The 22401-nt window shown below is 43.2% G+C and overlaps 1 protein-coding gene across 1 annotated transcript in view; it reads right to left on the reverse strand.

Annotated features, from left to right (window-relative positions):
• Positions 1–16273, reverse strand: part of MARCHF3 (membrane associated ring-CH-type finger 3) — a gene marked incomplete at both ends in the record, with an annotated part of 20919 nt that extends 4646 nt beyond the window's left edge. Inside the window, 5 exon segments of the mRNA XM_084225393.1 lie at positions 217–312; positions 314–417; positions 420–426; positions 13972–14179; positions 16083–16273. Of these exon segments, the coding sequence (XP_084081519.1) occupies positions 217–312; positions 314–417; positions 420–426; positions 13972–14179; positions 16083–16273 (606 nt within the window).
• Between the last annotated feature and the right edge of the window lie 6128 nt (positions 16274–22401).

Here is a 22401-nt window from a genome sequence, read left to right on the forward strand (position 1 = left end):
AATTTGAGAATCCTACCCCGAAGCAAACTGTCTTTCTGGTGTCCCAGGGAGCTTGAATGGTGTGGAAACAAGAGGTTTCTTGCAGGTGCAGCCTGCACTCACCAGCACAGGAGCAAACAGAAGCAAAGCTCCGTGCCATCACTAGAGCGACTTCATTTCCCCCTTTTTGCCCTTTCCCTTTCCCCCTCTGATTTAAACAAAACCCCTGATACTCACCAGGGTCCAAAAGAGGTAAATAGTGAAGAGTGCCACAGTGAGTGCAATGAGGCCAACAGCTTCCAGCCTACTGCTAAAGTGCAGGTGGTCCACGGCCTCCTCGCAGGCAGAGCCAGCCGGAGACGGTGGCCAGCGGGGTGATGAACAAGAAGCACACCATGTCCCCAAAGAGAGTCCTCTTCTCATGCTGGGGGCCCGGTTCCTCAGCCACTGCACAGGCACAACACAGACAAGGCAGGTGTCAGCACAGGGAGGAATTATTTTACCCTCAGCTCAAAGCACAAACCCAGCCCTTCGGGGACTGAACGTGGATGTGGCTTTCAGTGTCCCCCAGGGATGCCTCTCATGGATCTGTAGGTTTCTAATGTATAGCTCTATAGTACTTTTCTGTAGCTCCTCCAGAACTTTACACTCATATTTACACCAAATGTTTCTCCCTATCACCCTGTGCATAAGAATCCAACCTTTTGGTACAATTACACTTCTGGCAGCCTTTCTAAATCCAGTAATGCAGCTGCCATCAGGAATGTTTTTAGTTCATGAAGATCAAGCCCGAGCCTTTTAGTGGCTGGAGTTTTTAACTAAAAGGTTCTTTTTAGGATAGGTATGCATGTGACAATCGTATTAATCATGATACCTTTCAGTCTAGGTATAGATTAATTAATAAGGCAATTAAAGGAGTGGTTTTGGTTGAAAAGAAAGGGGGAGATGTTGGGGGACACGAGGCAGATGATAGACTTTGGACCTGGCTAACATAAGAGATCTGATAGCATCATGCCTTGGCAAAAGCAAACAGAACTTTGAGGACTGCAAGACGATTCAATCAGACAGGTTCACCAGAAAAAGAAGATTACACCAGGCTTCTGCAAGCAAGACATGTTTAAAATGCATAAGTTTGTTTATGTGCTCTTTAACCCAATCGTTGTAGTGAAACATTACCAGCCTCCCTAAAATAGTATATAAGCATTTATATACCAAAATAAATCAGACTCTGATCACCAATTCAGTCTTCCCCATCTCTCTCCATCACTGACACTTTTCCTGCCCTCTCTCACGTTTCAGAACAAGAAGCCAACCCTTTCTAACAGGTTCTTGGAATTCTGTTTAGTCTCACTCTCAAGAAGAGAATTCTAACCAGCAAACCTTGTTTGTCACCAGAGTTTGAGAGGCATAACAAAATGTAGGGCAAACAACCCCTTGGACCAATTCCAAGGGACACACCCCAGGGCAGCAAGTCTCTTGTTGCATATACCTGCTAACTATACTAATTAATTAACCTTATTATAATTAATACTAATTAATTTTTAAAATTGTAGAAATCCTGTATCACTCACTTGCACACCTACACTTTGTGCACCAGAAAGCTTTCATTAAAGAACTGCTTTTTACCTTACCACCCTTAATATTGTTTTCTTTTGTTTTTTAGGCAACACTAGAGATCTGAATTTCTCCCCCTTGCCTCCTGCTGGTGTCCACCTTTATCTGTACCCACCGTGTCATTTACTCAGCCGTGGTAAAGGCTGCCTTGAGAAGTGTTTTATGTAGTGCTGCCCCTACTTTTTGCCCACTGGCTTCTTTGAAAAACTCCCTTCTTAATGTGTAAATGAGCATGCACAAAATATTTTAACATTTTCCATGCTATTTTAGGATTTTTTTTTTTTTACATTCTGCTCATAACATTCACAAAGCCATTTTCAACTTGTTTTCAGATACCCCCACATTTAAGCAGAGTTCAGTGCACACAAGGTTATTTTTATTAAGAGGGTATTAATCTTGAGAAACAGAGTGCCTGAAAGTCAGCTGCTGAAGCAAAGGTTAGGGCTGAACAGCTGTCAAGCCCACACACCCACATTTCTATAAACAGGATTTGAGATAGCAGAGGTGAAAGAAGTTCCTACAACAGTACATTGAGGTCTTTTAATTAAAAAAAAATAATAAACCAAGCCAAGCCTCATCTCACAAGTCAATATTTGAACAGGAAAACTACCCAGCCCTGTGCTTTTTGTCAAGCTGTAGGGTTTGGTCAAACCTGTTCTGCAGCATCCTTTAATGGGTTTTTGGGGCCAGTAGAACCAGATGAGGCTCATGCATCCCTAAAAACTTTGGTCCTCTTAATTCAGCAAGAGTGTTACATTGGCAGTAGAAATCCTGTCTCATGTACAACTCAGGAATTTACAACACAAAAAATATGCTCAAAAACCTTTTTTTCATTGTTTTTTTTTTTTTTCAGGATGGAGGCTTTTAACTTGCTTGAACACTTCTGAAATGCTAAGGAAGTGCAAAGCACTTTAAACCAGCTAGGTATTACTGTGAGCAAGTTGTAAGGGAAGATGCCAATTAAAGAGGGAGGCTTAAAACTGTTTTTTTCCACTCCTCAACCAGGACAGACAGTAACCAGCCGTGGTCATTTTAGCCCAAGAAGCAGCTAAGCCCCAACTGAGCCATTTCCTCACCTCTCCATCCCATCAGTATGAGGGGGAGAACAGCAATAGGCTGCAAGCAGAATTTTCTTTAGCAGAGCTTGTGCAAAACAAGCGTGCACACATTTGCATTTGCACATCTTTTTATTTTACTGCCTCTTTAAAGGGAATGCTAAAAAGTGAGTAAAAGTCCCACACTACTTTCCTTGTAGCTTTCAATCCATTTACTTAAAAACAGCACCAAAGGTTTGTGCAGAACAGCTCCAGGTTATATCTGCTTGCTTCTGAAAAGACTGATTGCAGCCTTCCCCATGTTTTCCATTTCCAGGAATCCCTGCAATGTGAAACCACCAAAAAACCAAAAAGCACCTGATAGCAGAGATTGTGCTTTTAAAGGCTTTAAAGACTGAAAAAAAAAAAAAATAGGTTTTGTGAAAAGCACTTGTTTGAAAGGTGACCTGGAAGAGAAACGCTGGGCATTCGTACACTTCTCCTTGACCTCAACAGGAATTCCAGGGGTTCACCACTTTCCCAGGACAGACTTCAACATTTTGGCACCCATGCCACTCAGGTAGTGCAAGAAATAGCTCCTGGTTCAGAGCAAGGAGGAAGAACATCAGGAATGCAGGGAGGGAGCACACATGTCAAGGCATGTGCTGTTATCCCCGCCCTGTGACTGTCACTGCTCACAGAGCAGTGCACCTGAATTAAGACAGCATTTTTCACTGTGCCATCAAACCTGACTGAAAGTTTGAGCAGATTAAAATGGTGTAGAGCTGCTTCACAGGCTGATGGCTGCCTGCTCCTGATGCCCTGTGGCACATGAACAAAGAGTCAATCCCAAGCAATTCAAATATTAGATGAGGCTGTGACAGGCAAGAGCAGTATTAAATAATAAATAAAGCCATCACAATTCTACAGTCTAACCTCAAAAAGCCGGAAGGATTTCATTAGCTAGCTCTGAAGTATAAGTCAAAAGCAAAGATTAAGCAATTTCAGTGTACAGATTTCAGTCACAGCACTTATTTTTCTCCTGAAGCAGTGCACACCTGCTTCTAAATCTGCTTCTTTTTCTATGTTTCAGTCATTTGTTTTGGGAATGGAATGAGCACTGTCAATTTATAGCTAAAAACCTAAGTCAGCAGATCCTTTTGTGCAATTCATACCCACACAGGGATCCCAACAAAGCCCTGAGCTGATTAATTGCTGTGGCAGTATGGTATGGACTACCCTGCTGGCCAAGAATGAGATGTAAGGCCAGATGAAGCTGTCAGATCTGCGCTGTGACACCCTGAAACCTGTCCTACTAAAATGTGTCAATGTGCCCAATTATTTCTGCAATAAAGCCAGACCCTCAGAGTGATAATTTCTATTTAGGGGAGAAGGGGAAGAAAAGAAAAAGGAGGTATAAAAACGGTCATGTTTGAAGTAAAATGCTGGCCTGCCTGGCTTTTTGTGAAGTGAAATCTTGAAGTGATCAGTGTTCTCTGCTCCTGATCCACTGGTAACTGGAGCTGGAGTAACAAGGCATGAAATGACTCCAGCAATGGCAGCAAAAATTATTTCAAGAACTTTAGGCACAGCACCTCATGCAAAACCCAATCTTGGCTCGTGACTGAGACAAGCCAGGAAACCCTTTGAGAATCCAGCACCTCAGAGAGATGGGGATTAACATTTATCTCAACAAAGTCACTCTCTCAATGCATCTTGAGGAAAGCCAGAAGGGAGAACTGAAAGGGGCCATCAGTGAAGTTAAAGTGCTACTTAAGGTGAGGGACGAGGTAGATTAGATGGACAAGAAGAGATGGATAATTGTTGTCCCCAAATAAATTGAGTATAAGAATCGGAAAAAAAATCCCCATCCTCCAGAGGATCCTGCTCTGGAGCAGCCCCCCAAGAAGAGCAGCTTAGGCTAAAGCCCTCAAAAGCTGAGAGAGTTTTGAGAAGGAGCTTGCTTACATCCTGAAAGAGATTTTTGATGTTCTGCATTTGACTCGACAAAACACTGTGAACACACCTGGGGCTCCTCCACCTCCCACACAGAAAGATTTGCTGCAGTCACTTCACAAAGCAGGGTTGAAATTGGAGGAGGAAATCACTGGAGCAAGCAGCAGCAAAGGACCAGAGCACCTGGAGAGGCTCATGCTCCCAGAATTTATCTATCCTAACCAAAATGAGATGCCAGCAGAGCACTGCTGTAAAACACCTCCGCTGTTCTGAGCTGCCTCACCACTGCCAGAGGCCAGACCCTGGAAGCACTCATCTCTGCAGGTCTAACTCCAATTAGATGACTCACAGATGTAAAAGTAAAGTGTGTGCACAGTGTTTTTCCTGATCAGATCCTAAGGCTACCATCTGCTTCTGCTGGAGAGCCCCTTCTGGTTCGGTTCATTTTCCTCGGAGAAGTGATTTTAAACACGTCTGGAGTCACACCACGAAGCTGGGCGTAGAGGAAGGAATTATCTCCCCTAAATGCATTGTCCTTTAAGCCAAAAATAGCTCTTTGCACATCAAAACTTATCAGTTCATTTTGTCATTTTCCCACTGATGGCTCAGCAGTGAGTCCTGGTGGAAGCAGGCTGTACACAAGCTGAAGTGATGGAAATTACTGTGTTTTCTGTTTTCTGCCACCAATGGGAGCATTTTGCCTTGGGCTTTAAACAGAGAAAGGCTGATATTCCCTCTTTTTTTCAAAGAATTGTTCTGTGGAATGAAGAACAGTTTTAAAGATCAGGAGGACCCTTTATTGCTCCTCCTCCTCCCATTTATTGCCCATCCCCAAATACTGCATCTAAGCAAATTTTTTTTTTCTGATGCTATTTTTACTTGAAATATCCATTTTAACATTTTCTTCAGTGAAATGTTTTGAAACTTGGCTTAACTACATGTACCTAAAAAATAAAATCTCCCAGACTGGAATGATATATATGCTTGTTTTCAGCACCATGAAAGATTTTGGGTGACTTGAAACTTTCCTAGGTTAATGTTTTGCCAAGGAAAACACACATTTGACAGTTACTTTTTGGCAGAAAAAATATTTATGCTCCAGTTTTTGGGTCTTCTCCTCATATCAAACATTCTGTTACTGGCACAGTGATATTGTCTTTAGTAGGTGTCTTAAGAAAGGCCATGGTGGCAGCTCACAGAGATGTTTCTTTGGTCTCAAAGAGTGTATTTGAGAGTTGGAATCAAAAATATTTGACCTCTGTAATGTTATTATGTCAATATTGTGGCCTCTTTGCAAATGAGTCTGCGCTTATTTAAGTTTGACCCCTATTTTCACTCAAATTGCAGGAAATATTTTAAATGTGGATGTCTCAATGAGCCAAGGCTTCTTTTTGAAGTTTTTAAAAAATTTTGCATTATTCTGTGTGCTTCTGAAAGGGGAAAGATTACATTTTCCATTGTAAGGATAGTGTATGATAAAACTTTAATTTTTGTTTCATTTTGTTAAGGATAGTGTATGATAAAACTTTAATTTTTGTTTCATTTTGTTTTCTAGAAAGGGTAAATCACAGCACAGACAGCTACACCTAGGGTTGGTACCTCAGTGTGAGGAGATCACCACAGGCTGTGGCTGCTCTCACACCACAACTAAATTTTCAATTTAGAACTTGGGTCACTTGCCAGCTGAAAAACAGGAGCAAAAAATTGGGCAGGGAAGGCAAGAGACCAGCATGGGTCAGTGGGGACCTGCTGGCCAAAGGAAAGAAGCAAATAAATGCACAGGCAGTGACAGCAAGGACCTGGGAAGAGTCCAGAGATTAAATTCCCCAAGATGTTGTGGAGGGCTGGGCTCAGGAGGGCCAAGGCGAAGCTGAAACTGAACCTGGGAAGGGGGAAAGAGTACCAGGACGTTCTGGAGCTTCACTGAACACACCAGGCAGGTGACAGGAGGGGTTTCCCCGCTGCACACAGCGCTGGCAGACGGGTGGCAGGGATGGGGAGAAGCCCGAGGCGCCCAACAGCTCCTCTGCCCCAGCTGCCAGGGGAGCCTCTCCTCCCAGCCCTCCAGGGGAATGGAGAGCAGGATGGGCACTGGGGTCTGCCCTGAAGGGAAGATCCTGCTCAGGGCCTGCTGAGGAGCCTGGGAATGCTCAGCTCTGTGGGACCTGATGGGATGGAGCCCAGGGTCCCCGGGGAATGGGCTGGGGGAGCTGCCAGCCGCTGTCCGTGACGCTGGAAAAGTCCTGGAATAAGGCAGCTGGAAAAAAAGGGAAATATTGCAGCTGCCTTCCAAAAGGGTGGAAAGGGGCAGCCTGGGAACACCCAGTTGAATTCCCCTCTGAGCCTGGGGAGGTGATGGGACAGAGCCTCTGGAAGCTCTGCTCCTGGAGCTCAGGGAGGGGATTTAGGGCAGCCAGCACAGCCTCCCCAGGGACAAGTCCTGCCTGACCAACCCAGTGGCCTTCTCTTGATGGGGTGGCCACACCCGTGGACAAGGGAAGGGCTACAGATGTAATTTACCTGGATTTCTGCAAAAAGAGTCTCCCAGAACAGCCTTCTGTCCAAACTGGGGAGGATGGAGTTGATCATGGACTGCTGGAAGTGTTCCAGGTCAGGTTGGATGGGGCTGGGAGCAGCCTGGGGCAGTGGGAGGTGTCCCTGCCATGGCAGGGGGTGGCACTGGATGAGCTTCAAGGTCCCTTCCAGCCCAAACCACTCAGTGATTCTGATACACAAAGCCCCACCAAGCAGCATTAATGCAGTGGTTCATAGATGTGGGTTTCATGTTTCTGGATCAGCTTCTAAAAAAGGATTAGTAATTCTCCGGCAGTGAAAACAAATAGCAGAGCTTGCTAAATGCCACTCCAGAAATCTATGGAATGTCTTGCAGGACCAATTACACAATAGTATAATTTTTTAACATTAGTCTGGCTCGCTGCTGTTCTGTTTTCGTACTAGCCGCTTTTAATCTACAGTTCTGGAGATGGTTGTATCAGTTAAAAGACTTCAGGATGTGTCAATCAAAAACAGATTTTGTGGAATTATGGGAAAAGCTCTGTGTCTTTCTATCTGTATTCACAGTGCTCTCATTCTGTTTTGGATGACTATTCCCAGTAAAGCAGACAAATATATGCATTCAAGAAAATCAACAAAAATCACATTTCACGTTTTAAAACAAAAGCAAAGCAGATTTGCTATTGCCAAAACTTAACTCAAGACATTGTAAATGTCCTGATCCACAAGCTCAGATATATGGGAAGCAAAGACATGATAGATAATAAATTCTTCATAGGTCTACAAATGAAGACAGATGCAATAAATCTCACCACTTCTGTTTTCCTAGAAAACGTAAACTTTGACTGGCTCCTGTCAGTGCTGGGAAAGGCTGCCAGCAGGAAGGACAGAGATAGATGACAACTGGGCAGCTCAGGACTATTTTACAGGACCATGATGTCCAAAGAAAAGTCACCAAACCCATTATCCGAAACAGAAGAAGCTCTGCCTTTGGAAACTCCAGCATCTTTCCCCTATCTTGCTCATTCTTGAAAGAAATGTAATTGTTCAGTTACTTTCTCCTGGGAACTTTCCTCGAGTTTTTTTTTTGCCCTTGATTGTTATAAATTTAGGGATGAGCAGTTACAGATGTGATGGTTAGAACTGTCTGTTCACTGACAAGTAATTTAAATTTTTATTTTTATATGGGGAGTGGGTTGCTGTTGTTTGCACTCTTGCTGCCAGTACCATAAGAAAGATTTGTGCATTGTAGCAAAGCCTTGCTGCAGGGAACATAAAACAGGTACCTAATTTCTCTTTAAAGGAGAAAGAGCATTCTGGTTTGGTCTCTGGATTTCACTCCATTAGGAATAAATAGACCCAAAAAAAAGCATCTTGGAGAGTTTATAGTTTTAAATCCGTGCTGGGGAGTTTATTACTTTTTTTTTTTTTTTAATACCTGCTTTAACTCAAACATTCTTCTACTGAAAATCTACATGGCTGCTTCCAATTCTCCCTGTGTAAGTTGTACTTAGGGGGATTATTTTCACAGCCAGAGATAAATGGGTACAAAAATGTCTCTATCACCTTGCCCTTTTAACCTGCCCTTTTTGGGTCAAGAAAGGAAGGAGGACAGACACACGTTAATTATCTGCTCTCAGCCCTAATATGCTTATGGACAGCTGCAGTTCCTACAAACTTTGATTTATGAAAGTTTTCCTGGTAGGTGACTAGGCTGAGGAACCATTTATTTTCATTCTGGCTTGAGGTGTGATCCTTTTATAAACTACCTGCAGCAAATCTGGTGTCTGTTCATTACAGTAATTTAATGCTAATGACTTGCTTCACTGAACAGTGGAGAGGAAAAATAAGTAAAAATAATCCCAACAGATAAAAACGTCGTGACTCAAAGTCTTGCACAGGAAATGAATTCATATTTCAGTGTAAGGCTTCGTGAGGTTTTAATTTATAATGTAAGCTCATCTTAAATACTTCATGCATAGGTGTACATTTTAGACATTTTTAAAATTTATTTTACCTTACTTCTGTAGGCTCTATAGCCAGCAACACAGCAGGGAAAAACTGAAGTTAATTTCTGCCCAATATTGCAGTAATTATCCTGACTTTATTTTTTTCTCCTAGTCATGCTGTTTTGCTTATGGGCTTTGTATTGTTAATTAGGTGCTTTCTGTTTGTTTGCAAAAAAAAAAAAAAAAAAAGTGAACCAACAGATACCAAATCCTGGTTGGTGTAAAACATGTAAGTAACTTACAAGCAAAACAAGCCTGACTTATATGATCACATAATACTCTTATACCATTTTTATTTTGTAGCTGGCTGTTCCCTAACATTTTATTATTGCACATAAATATATTCATACTGCTGCATTTTGTGCCTGCTTCTGCACTGAGCCAAGTGGAAGCAGCACAGATGCAATGTGGAAATTGAAAATGAAGATGATACATAATACTTACATACAGCTTGACTAATCTTTATGCTGAAACACAGCAAAAGCAGCCACATGAATAATACCACACATTCCTAATGCAGATTTTTTTATTTTTTTTCCCCCCGTGGATTGGCTGCATTAAAAAGGCAGCTTATATAGAACTGGAAGGTCCATAAAAGTCAGTAGTGGAATTACAGCAGTTTGGGATTTCACTGTGCTGGTTTGAAGGTCCTTGGCTGGCTTGTCACAAGGAATATCACCTCTGTGCATATCAGCCACCATATTATAGATTTCTCTTTCCTTTGTCAGGGGGTGGAAGGGGTGGGTTCAGACCTTGACTCCTTTCACTGAATTCTGCACCATTGTGAATGCTGAAGGAGGGTTTTAAGCACCACCAGAGCGCCCGATTCACATTCCCAGTGTGGAAACACAATTTTTTGGGGAGAATAATGTGAGCTGAAAAAAAAGAAATGACCCGAGCAGCATCACAAATTCATTTTTGAGGGGCTGGATCTGCCTGACAGGCTGCACCACCATTGCCTGCTGCTCTGGTTGGGTTTTGGCCCTCAAAGAGTCAGCACATTGTGCATTTCCAGGGAGAAGATGCTCCCTGAGATAAAAATACATATCCCGTGGCAGAGACAAAGGAGGAGCACAGAGTTGTCTCTGGTCAACTCCTCTGCTGCTTCCACAAGGATGGACAGAGGGAGGAAGGAATCTGGCTGAGCCACCAGCCATACCACTTGTTCCATTTCAACCTCACTGCTGCTGCAGCCTCTCCTGCTAACAGCAGGAACAAGTTCACAGATGACATTTCTAGATAAAACAAGCAGAGCGCCTCAATTTGTTCACACTGAAACAGATTTCTTCCACACCCATTCCTAAGCCACCAGGAGACAGTGATCACTTTTGTGAAGGGATAAGGAGGAAATATATTAGCATGGTAATTTTCTGGTTTGTTGGGGCTGTTTTGTTCTGTTGGTTTTGTGGGGGGCTTTTTTGGTGGAGGTTTTGGCATCTGTTTTGTTTTGTTTTCGTTTGGTTTTGAGGTTTTGTTGGTTTTGTGTCTTTGGGGTTTTTTTTTTTCCTTGAGGTTTTTTTTTTTTTTTTTTTTTTGGTTGGTTTTTGGGGGGAGTTGTTTTCTGGTTTTGGGGGTTTATTTTGTTTTGTTGGGGGCTTTTTGTTTTGTTTTTGGTGTGGGATTTTTTCGGCCCTTTGAAAAAGAGTATAATACATTTTGAAATAGTCAGAAATAATCCCCCCCCCCCCCCCTCCTGGTGGAAGGTATCTCAGAGAAAGGATCAATATGATCAATATGATAACTGATTGCTTTGAGCATTTCTTCACTACCTGTCACTGACCCCTGAATGGGATGCATTCACTCTGTGAGACAGGGCCTGTTGAGGAGTTACTGGGAAGGTTTTTAGAGTCTGTGCCCTATAAATCACTTTATGAGTACAATAGCCCCTCTTGACCTACTCAAATGCATTGGTAAAACCCATCACTCACCTCCAGCGAGAGGAGGACCACTTACTGTTTCCATTATCTAGCTCAGGGGAATCTTTGGAGCACTAATCACCTCGCTATTAAATGAAGAGAACTTTGACAACCCGCCCCACAACCTACACACTCTGTGGTGTTAAAAGCAGGTGGCCACTTTGGCTTGTCACTCACCCAAAGGGTTTTTGTGAGGAAAGGCCCTGCTACACCTGATAAACCTTCTGCCATGTCCTCACACTCTAGGGAACACAGAGAGACAGACATGAAGGTGCTTTCAGGACACAGAAGATGAGGCAATCTGGCAACTTGCATCTGCTTTAGTCCTGCTTTGGGACATTTCAGATTTTTGCTACCATTATTTGCATGGGGAGGTCTTTGCATTTCAAAGCACTGTGTATTAAATAAGTAGAAATGTCCAGGACAAACTTAAATTACACTGTCGGAAATCAAGAAGTTTGATGATATTTCTGCTTAATTTGCCGTCTTGTCATACAGCTCATTTTAGTTACTCTTTGTCTCTGCTACTTTCAGCTTTGGAAGTACATCTTCATTTTCCTTCTAAACTGAAAAAATAGCCCCTTTATAAGTTCACAAAGAATTGGAGGTTTTTATGACCTTTTCTGCAACTGCACCCAACTGTTGATTTCTGCACTAAAATACTGTGGGTGTAAGCAGCTGAGAAGTCAGAAAATAATGAGTTGTAAAGCTAAAACCACGTAGCTATGTTTTAAAAATGTTCTTGTTCAGGATTTTCGTTTGTCCTCAGCAAACAGAAACAACTGGCAGGTTTACCATTATTACTCTAAACATCATTGCTGCTGTTTCTACTAGTTATTACAGCTTTTGCCAAAAAGAAGCCTCATTTCATCAGGGAGCAATAAAGCAGCCACCGTGCCCCATCCTGGGCAGGGTCAGCTTTGCTTTCAACTCCTTCCATCATCATCACCTCTGGCTAGCACCACATCCAATTTGTGCAGCACAAGCCTCACCAGGAGCCATCACCAAGAGAACAGTTTCTAGAAGCTGGGCTTTAAAATCAGGCTGTGATGCCTCAGCATCACTTGTCTTTTTTCTCAGAGGGTGGATTCAGAGTGGCATTGTCCTTGCACCAAAGATTGAGAGGAGAACCAGACAGCAACCCAGAGAGAGCCAATCCCAGCTGGCCAGGACCTGCTCTGGGTGCAGGGTTTGTGCTAAATGCCATGTATCTTTTGTGGGGGGATCCTGAGGAAGAACGCAGATATCCTTAGGCTCAGACACAAAATGGGCATGCCTATCTCAATTAAAGCAATTTTGATAGTGTTGAACTGCTCATCCCCTGACCCACCTCCCAGTCAGTTCTGTCCTGTGTCCTCTTCTCTGTGAGCAGGAGAAAAACAAAATTCTCCTTCCCCCTATCCATTTTTAATACTGTACCTCCCTCCACCAGTTCTGACAGTTTAAAGGAAAAATTAAGATGCACAGGAAAGACATTTTGTCCTGAACCCAAGCTCTGCATGTAGGTGCCTGTGTCACCAACAGGTACAAAATGGTTCATCTGATTCATTTTGCCAAAATGTTGCTTGTGTTTCACTTTTAATTACAAAAGAAACCCTAATTTTGCTTTACCTTTTCCCAAAATAAAATAAGGGAGGGGAAAGGTCATTAGCAGGGTCAAGAGATTGAACTTGTTTTGGTTTCTTTTCTTTTCCTGAGGGCCAAAAATGCCCTAAAACCGAAAACTTAATGAAGCTGCGATCTATAGTTGGCAAAACCTGAATTTTCATTGACAAGGGAGAAACAATTGTCTAATTCACTTTTGAGTCTGGCACATAGGCAAGAATAGGCCAAAAGGTGACTCTCAAATGTCTAAACACACCAGATACTCAACAAAAAACATTCCTTCTTGTGGGCTTGACATGTAAACTGGGTTTCCAGGGCTCCTTGGATTGTTACCTCTCAAAAGCAAGAAGCAATAAATAAATTTCTGACCCATATTTAATATTCTGAATCCAGAGACTTCCCCCACGTTCCACAGAAACTTCAACTTACCTCTCTTCCACCCTCAGCCAAGGAATTTGCTGCCAAAAAAACCCCACTCAGGTTTGCAGTGAGGCAAACTGTTCTAGATTGCAGGGCAAGGTGTATTCTATTGCCATCTATATGGCAGTTGTCTGGTGTCAATTGGGCAATGCTCCTTATCTCTCTTCCTGAGTGATAGTAATCAACAGGGGACATCTGCTGATAAGGGGTTATTGAATGTCAGCCCATGACTGATAAGAACTCTAGCATCCCATTGTGAGATGCTCCGCCCAGAGGGAGGAGCCAAGCATTCCTAACTGGATAGAATCTGGAGATTCTGACACACCAGCACGGCTCTTCTCCACTGGACTCCCCAGAGGAACAGCAGCTGCTTCTACTTCCAGGGATCTGCGGAGGAGGAATTCACCCCTTTCCTACAGGACCCCCCTGCTCCAACAGAACCACCCCTGACATTCCAGCCCCTTTTCCAACTGGACTGCTACCAACATCCTGACCAACAGGGTGTCAGGTTGTGACTCTGACAGTGTTGTTCTGGTGTATTGCATTGTTGTATTTTATCATTTTAATATTTTTTCCCTTCCCTATTAAAGAACTGTTCTTTCCTGCTCCCATGTTTTTTGCCTGAGAGCCCCTTATTCATACCAATTTGGAGGGGTGGGGAGGGTTTGCATTCTCCATTTCAGGGGAGGCTCCTGTCTCCTTTAACAGGCACCTGTCTTTCCAAACCAAGACACAAACCCACTTGATCCCATCCTAAAAATTTGGTTTTGATTCCCTCCAAAACGAGGGGTTCTGCCCCATCCCGCCCTTTCCCTGAGCTCCCACCCTCACATTGCCCAGCCCCATTGGAACCACAGAGCCTTTGTGATGCCTGCATGGAAGCAGGCAGAGCAGCCACAACCGAGATTTCAGGGTTGCACTGACCTCCACCAGCGGCCTGGGCTTGCGCTCCACTGCAAACCTGAAGTGGCAGAGCTCACAGTAACTGGTGTTGGAGGAGGACAGCCAGCGCTCCAGGCAGCTGCGGTGAATGGTCCCCAAGGTCCCCGTGCACTCACAGGGGGACAGCAGCTCCTCGTGGCTGCTGCCCTCGTGGCAGATCCTGCAGATGGGCCGGTCATTGAAGGGGCTGCTGCAGGACAGGGAGAGAAAAATGCTGGTGAGTGCTGGAGGGTTGTGGGGACCAGCTGGGGGGAGGGCCCAATTGAATCTGCTTTCCTAGATGAGCCCCTTTGGGGGGTTCTTTCCAAAATCTGCCCTGAGCCAGGACAAATACAGTGGCGCTCAACGTGGGGCTTCTCTGTCGTAAACTTTCCTAGAGGAGTCCCTTTGGGGGGTTCTTTCCAAAATCTGCCCTGAACCAGGACAAATACATCCAGCAGTGCCCAGTGTGAGGCTTCTCTGTCATGAACTGCTTTCCTAGAGGAACCCCTTTGAGGGGTTCTTTCTAAAATCTGTCCTGAACCAGGACAAGACATCCAGTGGCGCCCAATGTTGGGCTTCTCTCTCATGAATTAGAAATATTTACATTGCTTTGACCTCTAATTAGTAATCCAAGCTAGTGGGCAAGTGGTTTAAGGCGTTTTGGTATTCTTGATTAAAATATCTCTTTTATTAAGGGGGGGAAGGGTAGAGTGAAAAACATCAGAGAGGCAGATGAGAGGTGGAAGACCAAGTCCTTTTGTATTTTGTATTTCCCAGCTCTTTACAAAGCAGCAGTGCAGCCACCTCAGGAAGTCCCAAAATACATCAGGGAGGTTGTAAATCTGCCTCAGCCCGGCATTGCTTGGTGATCCTCTGACATAAATGTAGCCACATTTCTCCTCACAGAGAAAAGCAAGGCGCAATTCTTCCCAAGAATATTTCTGGGTTTCACATTCTCTGAACCTCAGAGAAAGGAAAAGCAATTCTTATCTTATTTCCTGTGCCTGTGTTCGTGCAAAAGTAGAATGCAATGTGGAGATTGTTTACCCAGAGTGATGGTGTTTTGTTTCTTTGGCCTATCAGGCCCAGGTGTGTGTGTGTGTGTTGGGACTGCCAGCTGACATCCACGAAATTTTGTGGAGTTAGAGTGCAGTGGTGTGCAGAGTTGAGTGCTTGGCAGACTCAGTTTAGATGTAATATAATATAGTGTTATATAGAATATAACATATATATTATAGAATAATATGTATATATTATTATATGTATATATTAGTATATCTATTCTATATAGTATAGATATCAATATTGTATATTATATTATATATAATATATATTTATATTATATGTGTATATATATATTATAGAATAATATGTATAATGAAGTAATTAATTAGCCTTCTGATAAGATGGAGTCAGGTGCATCATTCCTCCCTGCCACGGGGGTCATCCTGTTTCGATACATAAATGTTGTTTTCACTGGCCAACAGTAAAGGACTACTGGAAGAGTAGCACCTTGCCCTGTAGCACCCCAAAGACAGGGCCATGACCAGAAAAGCACATGAAGGCAGAAACCTCCTCTCCCTGGAATGGGTTTCCCTCTTTGGGACAGCCCAGAGGCAGGTCCAGGAGGGATACAAACAAATGTGTGCCAAACACATCCCTGCTGTGGGGCTGCAGCTGGGTATTTCTTCTGCACTGCTTTAAAATCCAGGAAGTGTTTCCAGCTCACCACCACCAGCAAAGACAAACTTAATTTTGACCCAAGCATCAAGTCTGGACAAGGCCAAGCACATCAGAATACTCTTTCTTGCTTCTAATGAGAACAAAGCCAGCCTGAAGCACGCTTCAAAGGCATAGACTAACAATATATTTCACCACCAATCTGCCTCTCCAAACCAGCAGCAAAAAGAAAGGTCAGTCCCTCGGACAACGACAGAACCTGCAACACTGGTGCCAGAAACAGCTTGTGTGGCTGCTCAGCACACCAGGGGCTGGTGAAGTGCTTCAGAAGCATAATGCCTTCTGCAGCAAGCCCCTTGTGATGCTGGGATGGGGCTTTAACCACACACCCCACGGGAAGGGGCCTGTCCCTCCCTCTGCCCCCCACGTACCTCTGCACGGCCAGGGTCCGCACCACGGACGAGAGCAGCTGCCCATCCTTGGAGGACACCTGCATGACATACTGGGGACAGCTGGTGGCCAGGCCCCCGCTGCTGCCAGGCAGGCTCTTTCCATCGGGGGCTGGAGGGTGCGGGCGCTCCGGAGGCACTCCAGGCAGGTGGCTGCAGCGGTTGGTCCTCATGGCGCTGGGCAGCGGGTCTCCATCTAGGCAGGAACGGGGACAGGGAGGTGCTGTGGGGCACATCTCTCCCTGTCTGACCAACAGCAGGCATGAGAAGGAGCATCCCTCACTGCCCACCCCAGGCTTCCGAAGCCCACTCAGCCAGGAAAGGGGATTTGCAGCATTGAGTGTTGTGGGAGGCCAGGAAATTCCTCTGGCTGCCCTGGAGGGCTCCAGCCCCTGCCCAGGGGGTTCAGACACCTTGGCACAGAGCTCAAGACCCCTGTGCCTTTGATTTAGCCCTTGGAACAAACAAGTACCAACCTTTATATGAAGGATTACAAGCCATGACAGTTTCAGTAGAATGATAGTGAATTTATCACGGGGTGAAAAAAGTAGATTTTGGGGTTTTAGAATGGGGGTTCAGGGGGCAAGATGGAGGGATCTGGGTGTGTCCTGCCTTTCTCCTTCTTCTTCTTGGCCTCCATCTTCTGCTATGATGTTGGCACTTTTAGATTGGTTTAGAGTAGAAGCTCACTGTCTAGCATAGGTGATAGGTACTGGAAAGTAATTGTAAACATTGTAAACATAGTTTTTAGAATAAAGACATAACTCTGCCCCGGGCGCAGGCAGAATGCCTCTGACTGTCTTGCTGAGCGGACCTTGGCAGGACAGGAGAAATAATTTTATAGATAAGATTCAATAAACAACCTTGAGACCGAGAAATGAAGAGCCCTGACTCCTTCTTCAAGCGCCAGGCTGGGAAAAAGGAATTTCCAACTTTTCGTGGGATCACTCTGACCAACTCGAGACCCCAAAAGGGTGTCACAGAAAAAAACAGTCTGTACACAAGCAGCAAGGCAGTAACCCTGCTTTCTCCTCTCTGCAGACTCCTGAAGTCACGAGTGATAAACAGAGAGGCTGAACCTTTTATCACTCCCCCTCCAAATGTTTCAAAAGTATATACAGTCTGTGCACTTTCAAATTTAAAGGCTGCCACTGAAAGTTATGTGCTGGAGGAGAAAATGGTTGATTGTCTTCAAATCCCCTTTGAAAACACTTCCATGCTGCTTAGTGTCTTCTATCACCAGCCCACAGCAGAGCACAGACCTGGCAATTAATCCTGTGCAGGGTTTTAGTCACACAAACCTGCTTAATCACAGCCTGCACAGCAGTAATTCATGCCACAAGGTGAGGCAGAAATCACAGCCTGCCCGTGCCTCTCTCCTCTGCTTTGCTCCCTCTCACATCACTGTGAGTGTGTTTTGTGCAGTGCTTTAACACAGGGCAATTGGGAAGGAAGGGTTGTGCTGGGAACAAGTGTGATAATCCACTTGTGGGGACTTTTGTAAGGAATTTGAGACGGGACTTCTGAGTTGGTTTTGATGATGCAGTTTAATTTTCTTATCTTCTGCATAGGCAGGAAGGGTGAGTTCAGGTCACACCTTCACCCCGTGTTTCAGAAGGTTCCAAGACCTAGTTACAAGACCTTTTAAGGAGTTATTGACCAGTGAAACGCTGCCAACAACGATATTTATGTTTTTGACCCAATCCTTAAATATTTTGTCTTATGGACCCACACCACAGTGTAAGCTTTCTTAGCCAACCATGTTGTGACACACAAACCTACAGTGCTGCATTCTAAACGCCCTGTTTGCCTTTGTAACTACTTTTATTTTTATATCTTAAACTCTAAAACTCTAAAGTTTCTTCCACTTGACGCGTCTCTGCTCTAAACTGTAAATCCACATTCTCACTTCTATCACCTCAGTTTGGGAGCCTTTTCCAAGGTCTCAGATCAAACCCTGTGTTTAATTCTAAGCTCTGGTTTACAGGCCCAGGCTTCTGAGAGTTCCCTGCATTTCAGACTTCCAACCAGGAGCCTGGGCATGTAAATTCCCGATGCCTTGGTGGGATGGATGCTCCTGGCTGGGTGTGCTTGTCCTGGAGGCTTCCACCAGGCTTTGTCCCTGCCCCTGGGGTCAGGCACCAAAACCACACCCAGGGTGGGTTAATCCCTCTGCAAAAGGGGGAAAAGATTCCCTAGCACGCCCTGGGACACTTGGCTGCTGTCCCATGCAAACCCTGCAGGTTGCAATGATGATATTGCCACGTTAAAATCAGGAGCTCCCCCCCAAAAAAAAGCGTTCTGCATCACTCACCACAGCTGTAGGGTGTCAGCACTGCAGCTGAGAAGAATCTTTAAAAACCAAACGTGAACAAAACCCTCTAAACAGGGGTGTTTTTCCAAGGGTTTAGGAGAAACCCTGTGATTTGGCTCCGTTGGATTTGAGGAAGAGCAGCACCAGCCTTGGCAAGCTCCCTGAAGGGATGGCCTTGGCAGAAAGAAAGATTTTGGGGCATGTGAGGACTGGTGTGGATGCTGGACCATTTGCACCACACAAGTTTTCACACAGGGACTCGTGTTCTTAGAAAGGCATCTAAAATAGGAAAATAGGTTTGTTTGCAGGATGACTTCAGCTGTTTTCAGACCACACAAACCCCAGGGAGGGAGCTGGAGGCTGATGAGACAGCTTACAGGGCAGAGAGTGTTCAGGGAATGGGGAAGGAAATCGGACTCTGGGCCTCATTTACAATGAAAATGAAGCAAATGGCTGATGTCAAAACCATTAACATATAAAAGGTGCAGACATTTCAAGAGAATAAGAGCCACGGGCTCTCCAAGGAGACCATGGGGCTCAGTTTTAGTTTAGAAATCCATGCTGAGACTGTTTAACAAGAACGTTCAGCTGCTGAGTAGCTGCTTCATTAAACTTAAAAAGCCTAAGAAGTATCATGCTTACAGACCCACGCTGCAGAATTATGTATTTTTATCCTGATTGCTTCCCTGACCCCATTAAGTACAACAGTGGTTTTATAATTTCATATATAATGGCCATCCAGGCCTTCAGAAACACGTCCCTCAGTCACTTGATGAGTTTGGAGGGTTTGCTGGAGCACCAGAAGATGCAACTAAATGCAAAGCTTTAAAGCACACAGGAAATTATCTGGCTGTGCCTCAGGAATGTTAATTCAAATTTCTGCCTGCAGCACTGCATTGATATCCCACTTTGGCAGGGCAGATACAGGTAATCCCTTTCTACTTCTTTAAAAAAGGAAGCTGGAAGTCACAACACATTTTTCTGAATTCAGAAGAACCATTTTCACACAAAATCAGTGCGTGTGCCTGAAAAGTGATGCAATTATAGAATTAAATGGTGTGTGCTCCATGGTAAATAATGGAGATTAGTTGTCCCAAGAAGCACCAAGATCCTAAGCAAATCCCAAATTAAAGCTGGCATTAGGGAGCTGTAAATTTTACCAGCCACTAACCCCCAAAGTCAGTATTTACCAAATGTATGTATTATGTCAAGTTGTTTTTCACCTGAAACAACTGGAAATCTGTCAAAAACGCCTTAATAAAAGAGAAAATAATGAACAAAACCAGGAGGATGTGCTTAGCTGGTATTTATGAAGGCGTGCAATATTAAATCGGGGAAGACAGAATAGCAATATTTATTATATTTATTCCAGACGCCAGAAAATTCTGAGAAAAGGGGCTGAATTTGGAATGATGAATGTGTGGTAGTATTTAGCTCTTTGTTTTTTCTTTTCTGTGTTGTCACTAGTTGTAGTTTTTCATTTATATAGAGAGTTATTTATTTATTTATTTATTTATTTATTTATTTATTTATTTATTTATTTATTTTCTATATATACACATATATGTGTATATATGTATATATGTAATGTGTATGTATATGGGTTTTAGAGTAAAAGTGAAGGTGTTGCAGGTATTTTTTTAATGCAGTAAGTGTAAAAACAATGACAGTCCAACCAATAAACTCAAGCAAAGTATCTGAGGGCTTGCTGAAGCTAGACAGAAGATTTAAGTGCAGAAGACATCCTTTGCCCCATAATAATTTACAGGATCCTATATTCCTATTTAGGAGATTTATAACTTCTGAAGCAAAAAATCTACAAGGCTCAACAAGTGCCAGTGAGCAAGGCACTGCCACTCCAATTGAGCTGCACTCAAATAAGAGGTTAAAAACCAGAATTACTGCCCTGAAATGGAATTTAAAGGCCAAGCCATCTGCAGGCCAGGAGCACAGCTGGAATCCTTGCTGCACTCTCTCTGAGTGTGCATGAGTTCACCCCAGTTCTGAGACCCACAAAGCATCATCAGGGTGATGAGTTAAATTATCATAGCAGAGCTTTTTTGAAACAGTGCTGTTTTCCTGCTGGAGCTGTGAGTGGCTGGGCTTGACACAAGCCAAAAAGATCTTTACACTTCAAGCAGTGGGTTGCAAATGTTGAGCAAATACTCGCGGAGTTGCTCCCTTTTCAATTTTTTTTTTTCCCCCCAGCACCTCTGCTAAGAATAGCACTTATTCCACCTCTCAGTCATAGTTTCAAACTTGGAAACCCTTTCACCTTCCTTATTCCATGTTCCCACGAGCTCACCCTATTAGTTTCAAGAAATGTGACGTGAGCTCGCATCAATCAGCTTCAACACTTGAAAATATGCATGAAAAACCACCTGCATCCTATCTGGAGACATTTTCCCAAGAAATACTGGGTTATTTTAAAAAGACAGCCAAAATACTAATGCTAATATTAATAATAATTATACCAGCAACAACAAGAAACCAAATCAAAACCAAAAAAAAACCCCTCACACCAGCAGAAAAATCCCAAATACATACCCACACAGAGAAATAATTTTTAAAAAATCCCAAAGAAATAAAAAAACCCACCACCACCAACCCTAAACAACCAAAAAACTGCCCTCCAGTTTTCAGAAGCTTTCAGAGATGAGTTTTTGTTACTTTATTATTTATATATATTTATGTTTATATTATGCTATATTATAATATTATAATTATAAATACTTATAGAAAATATATAATTATATTATAACTATATAATTATAGTATAACTTTATAATTATATTATAGTGTTATATGATAACATAATGTATATTTTAATATTAAATAATATTGTAATTGATATTATTTATAATGTACTAATTGGTTTTATTTATTTATTTATTTATTTATTTATTTATTTATTTATTTATTTATTTATTTATTTATTTATACTACTGATGTAATTTCACATAATTTTGAGCAGTTCACTCCAGATTTTTTTGGATCCCAGTGATGTGTGGACAGGCTTTTACCTGGGACAGGTCAGCAGATCTGGAGAACACATAGAATTCTCCACCTCACTGCAAGCTGCAGGAAGGGTGCAAATCATGGAGGAGCATCTCCCACCTTCTTTTCTGCTATCAATCCTGGCTGGCTGCTCAGAATTCAAATTGTTGCATTCTAAGCAATAAGTAAATGTTTCAAATAAACGTGTCAAAATTTCAAAATCTCCAAATGTTTTTTTTTTTTTTGTCAGCAATGCAGTTCTCAGAGGCTGGGTGACAAAGGTGCTCCAGAGTTCTCCACTGGCTCAAGTGTTACCTTTTTTCCTAGAAAAGGGGAACAGGAATTCACCTTTCCCTCAGTGAAGTTTAGACAATAATTTCATGCCACCCTTCAGGATGCCCCAGAGAAAAAATAGGCATTGCACTCACTGGATCACACACAGCTGCTGGGTGATCCCTCTTCCCCCTTCTCACCAAAAATATGCAGAAGAAGAACCAAAATTCTCCACTCCAGAGCACTCTGAAGCCTCTTAAGATTTTTACTGACTAAGAAACAAGGCAGGGTACTGTGAAGGTGGAATGCACAGATCACTTGTTAAAAAGTAAGAGCCTTTGGGGCACCTGAAGATCTTATTTTGGTGTAAAAAAGTCGAGTTTTATGCATGTCCTTTCTTGGACACTCACATCTGGAATAGTTTGAAATGTTTCTTGGCTCCACAAGCCACCACAAAGAGCTTCATAGGCGCACTCCTGGTTTCAAACACACAAATATTGAGTGAAAAAATTGGTGGAGAAACTGGCAATTCCAGCTGAAGCACCACAACACCTCCTGCCCAAGTCCCCCAGAGTAAAAAAATTAATTTCTCTAATGTGAGAAGACCAATTCCTATATTTGATAATGGCATGTGGCTCAGCACAAGGAGAGAAAAACAAAAAAAAAAACCAAAATGCTGCCTGACCTGTTCATTTTGGAGCTCTAAAGCCATCAGTG

Source organism: Fringilla coelebs, assembly GCF_963513975.1.
Source record: "Fringilla coelebs genome assembly, chromosome: Z".
Lineage (NCBI taxonomy): Eukaryota > Metazoa > Chordata > Aves > Passeriformes > Fringillidae > Fringilla > Fringilla coelebs.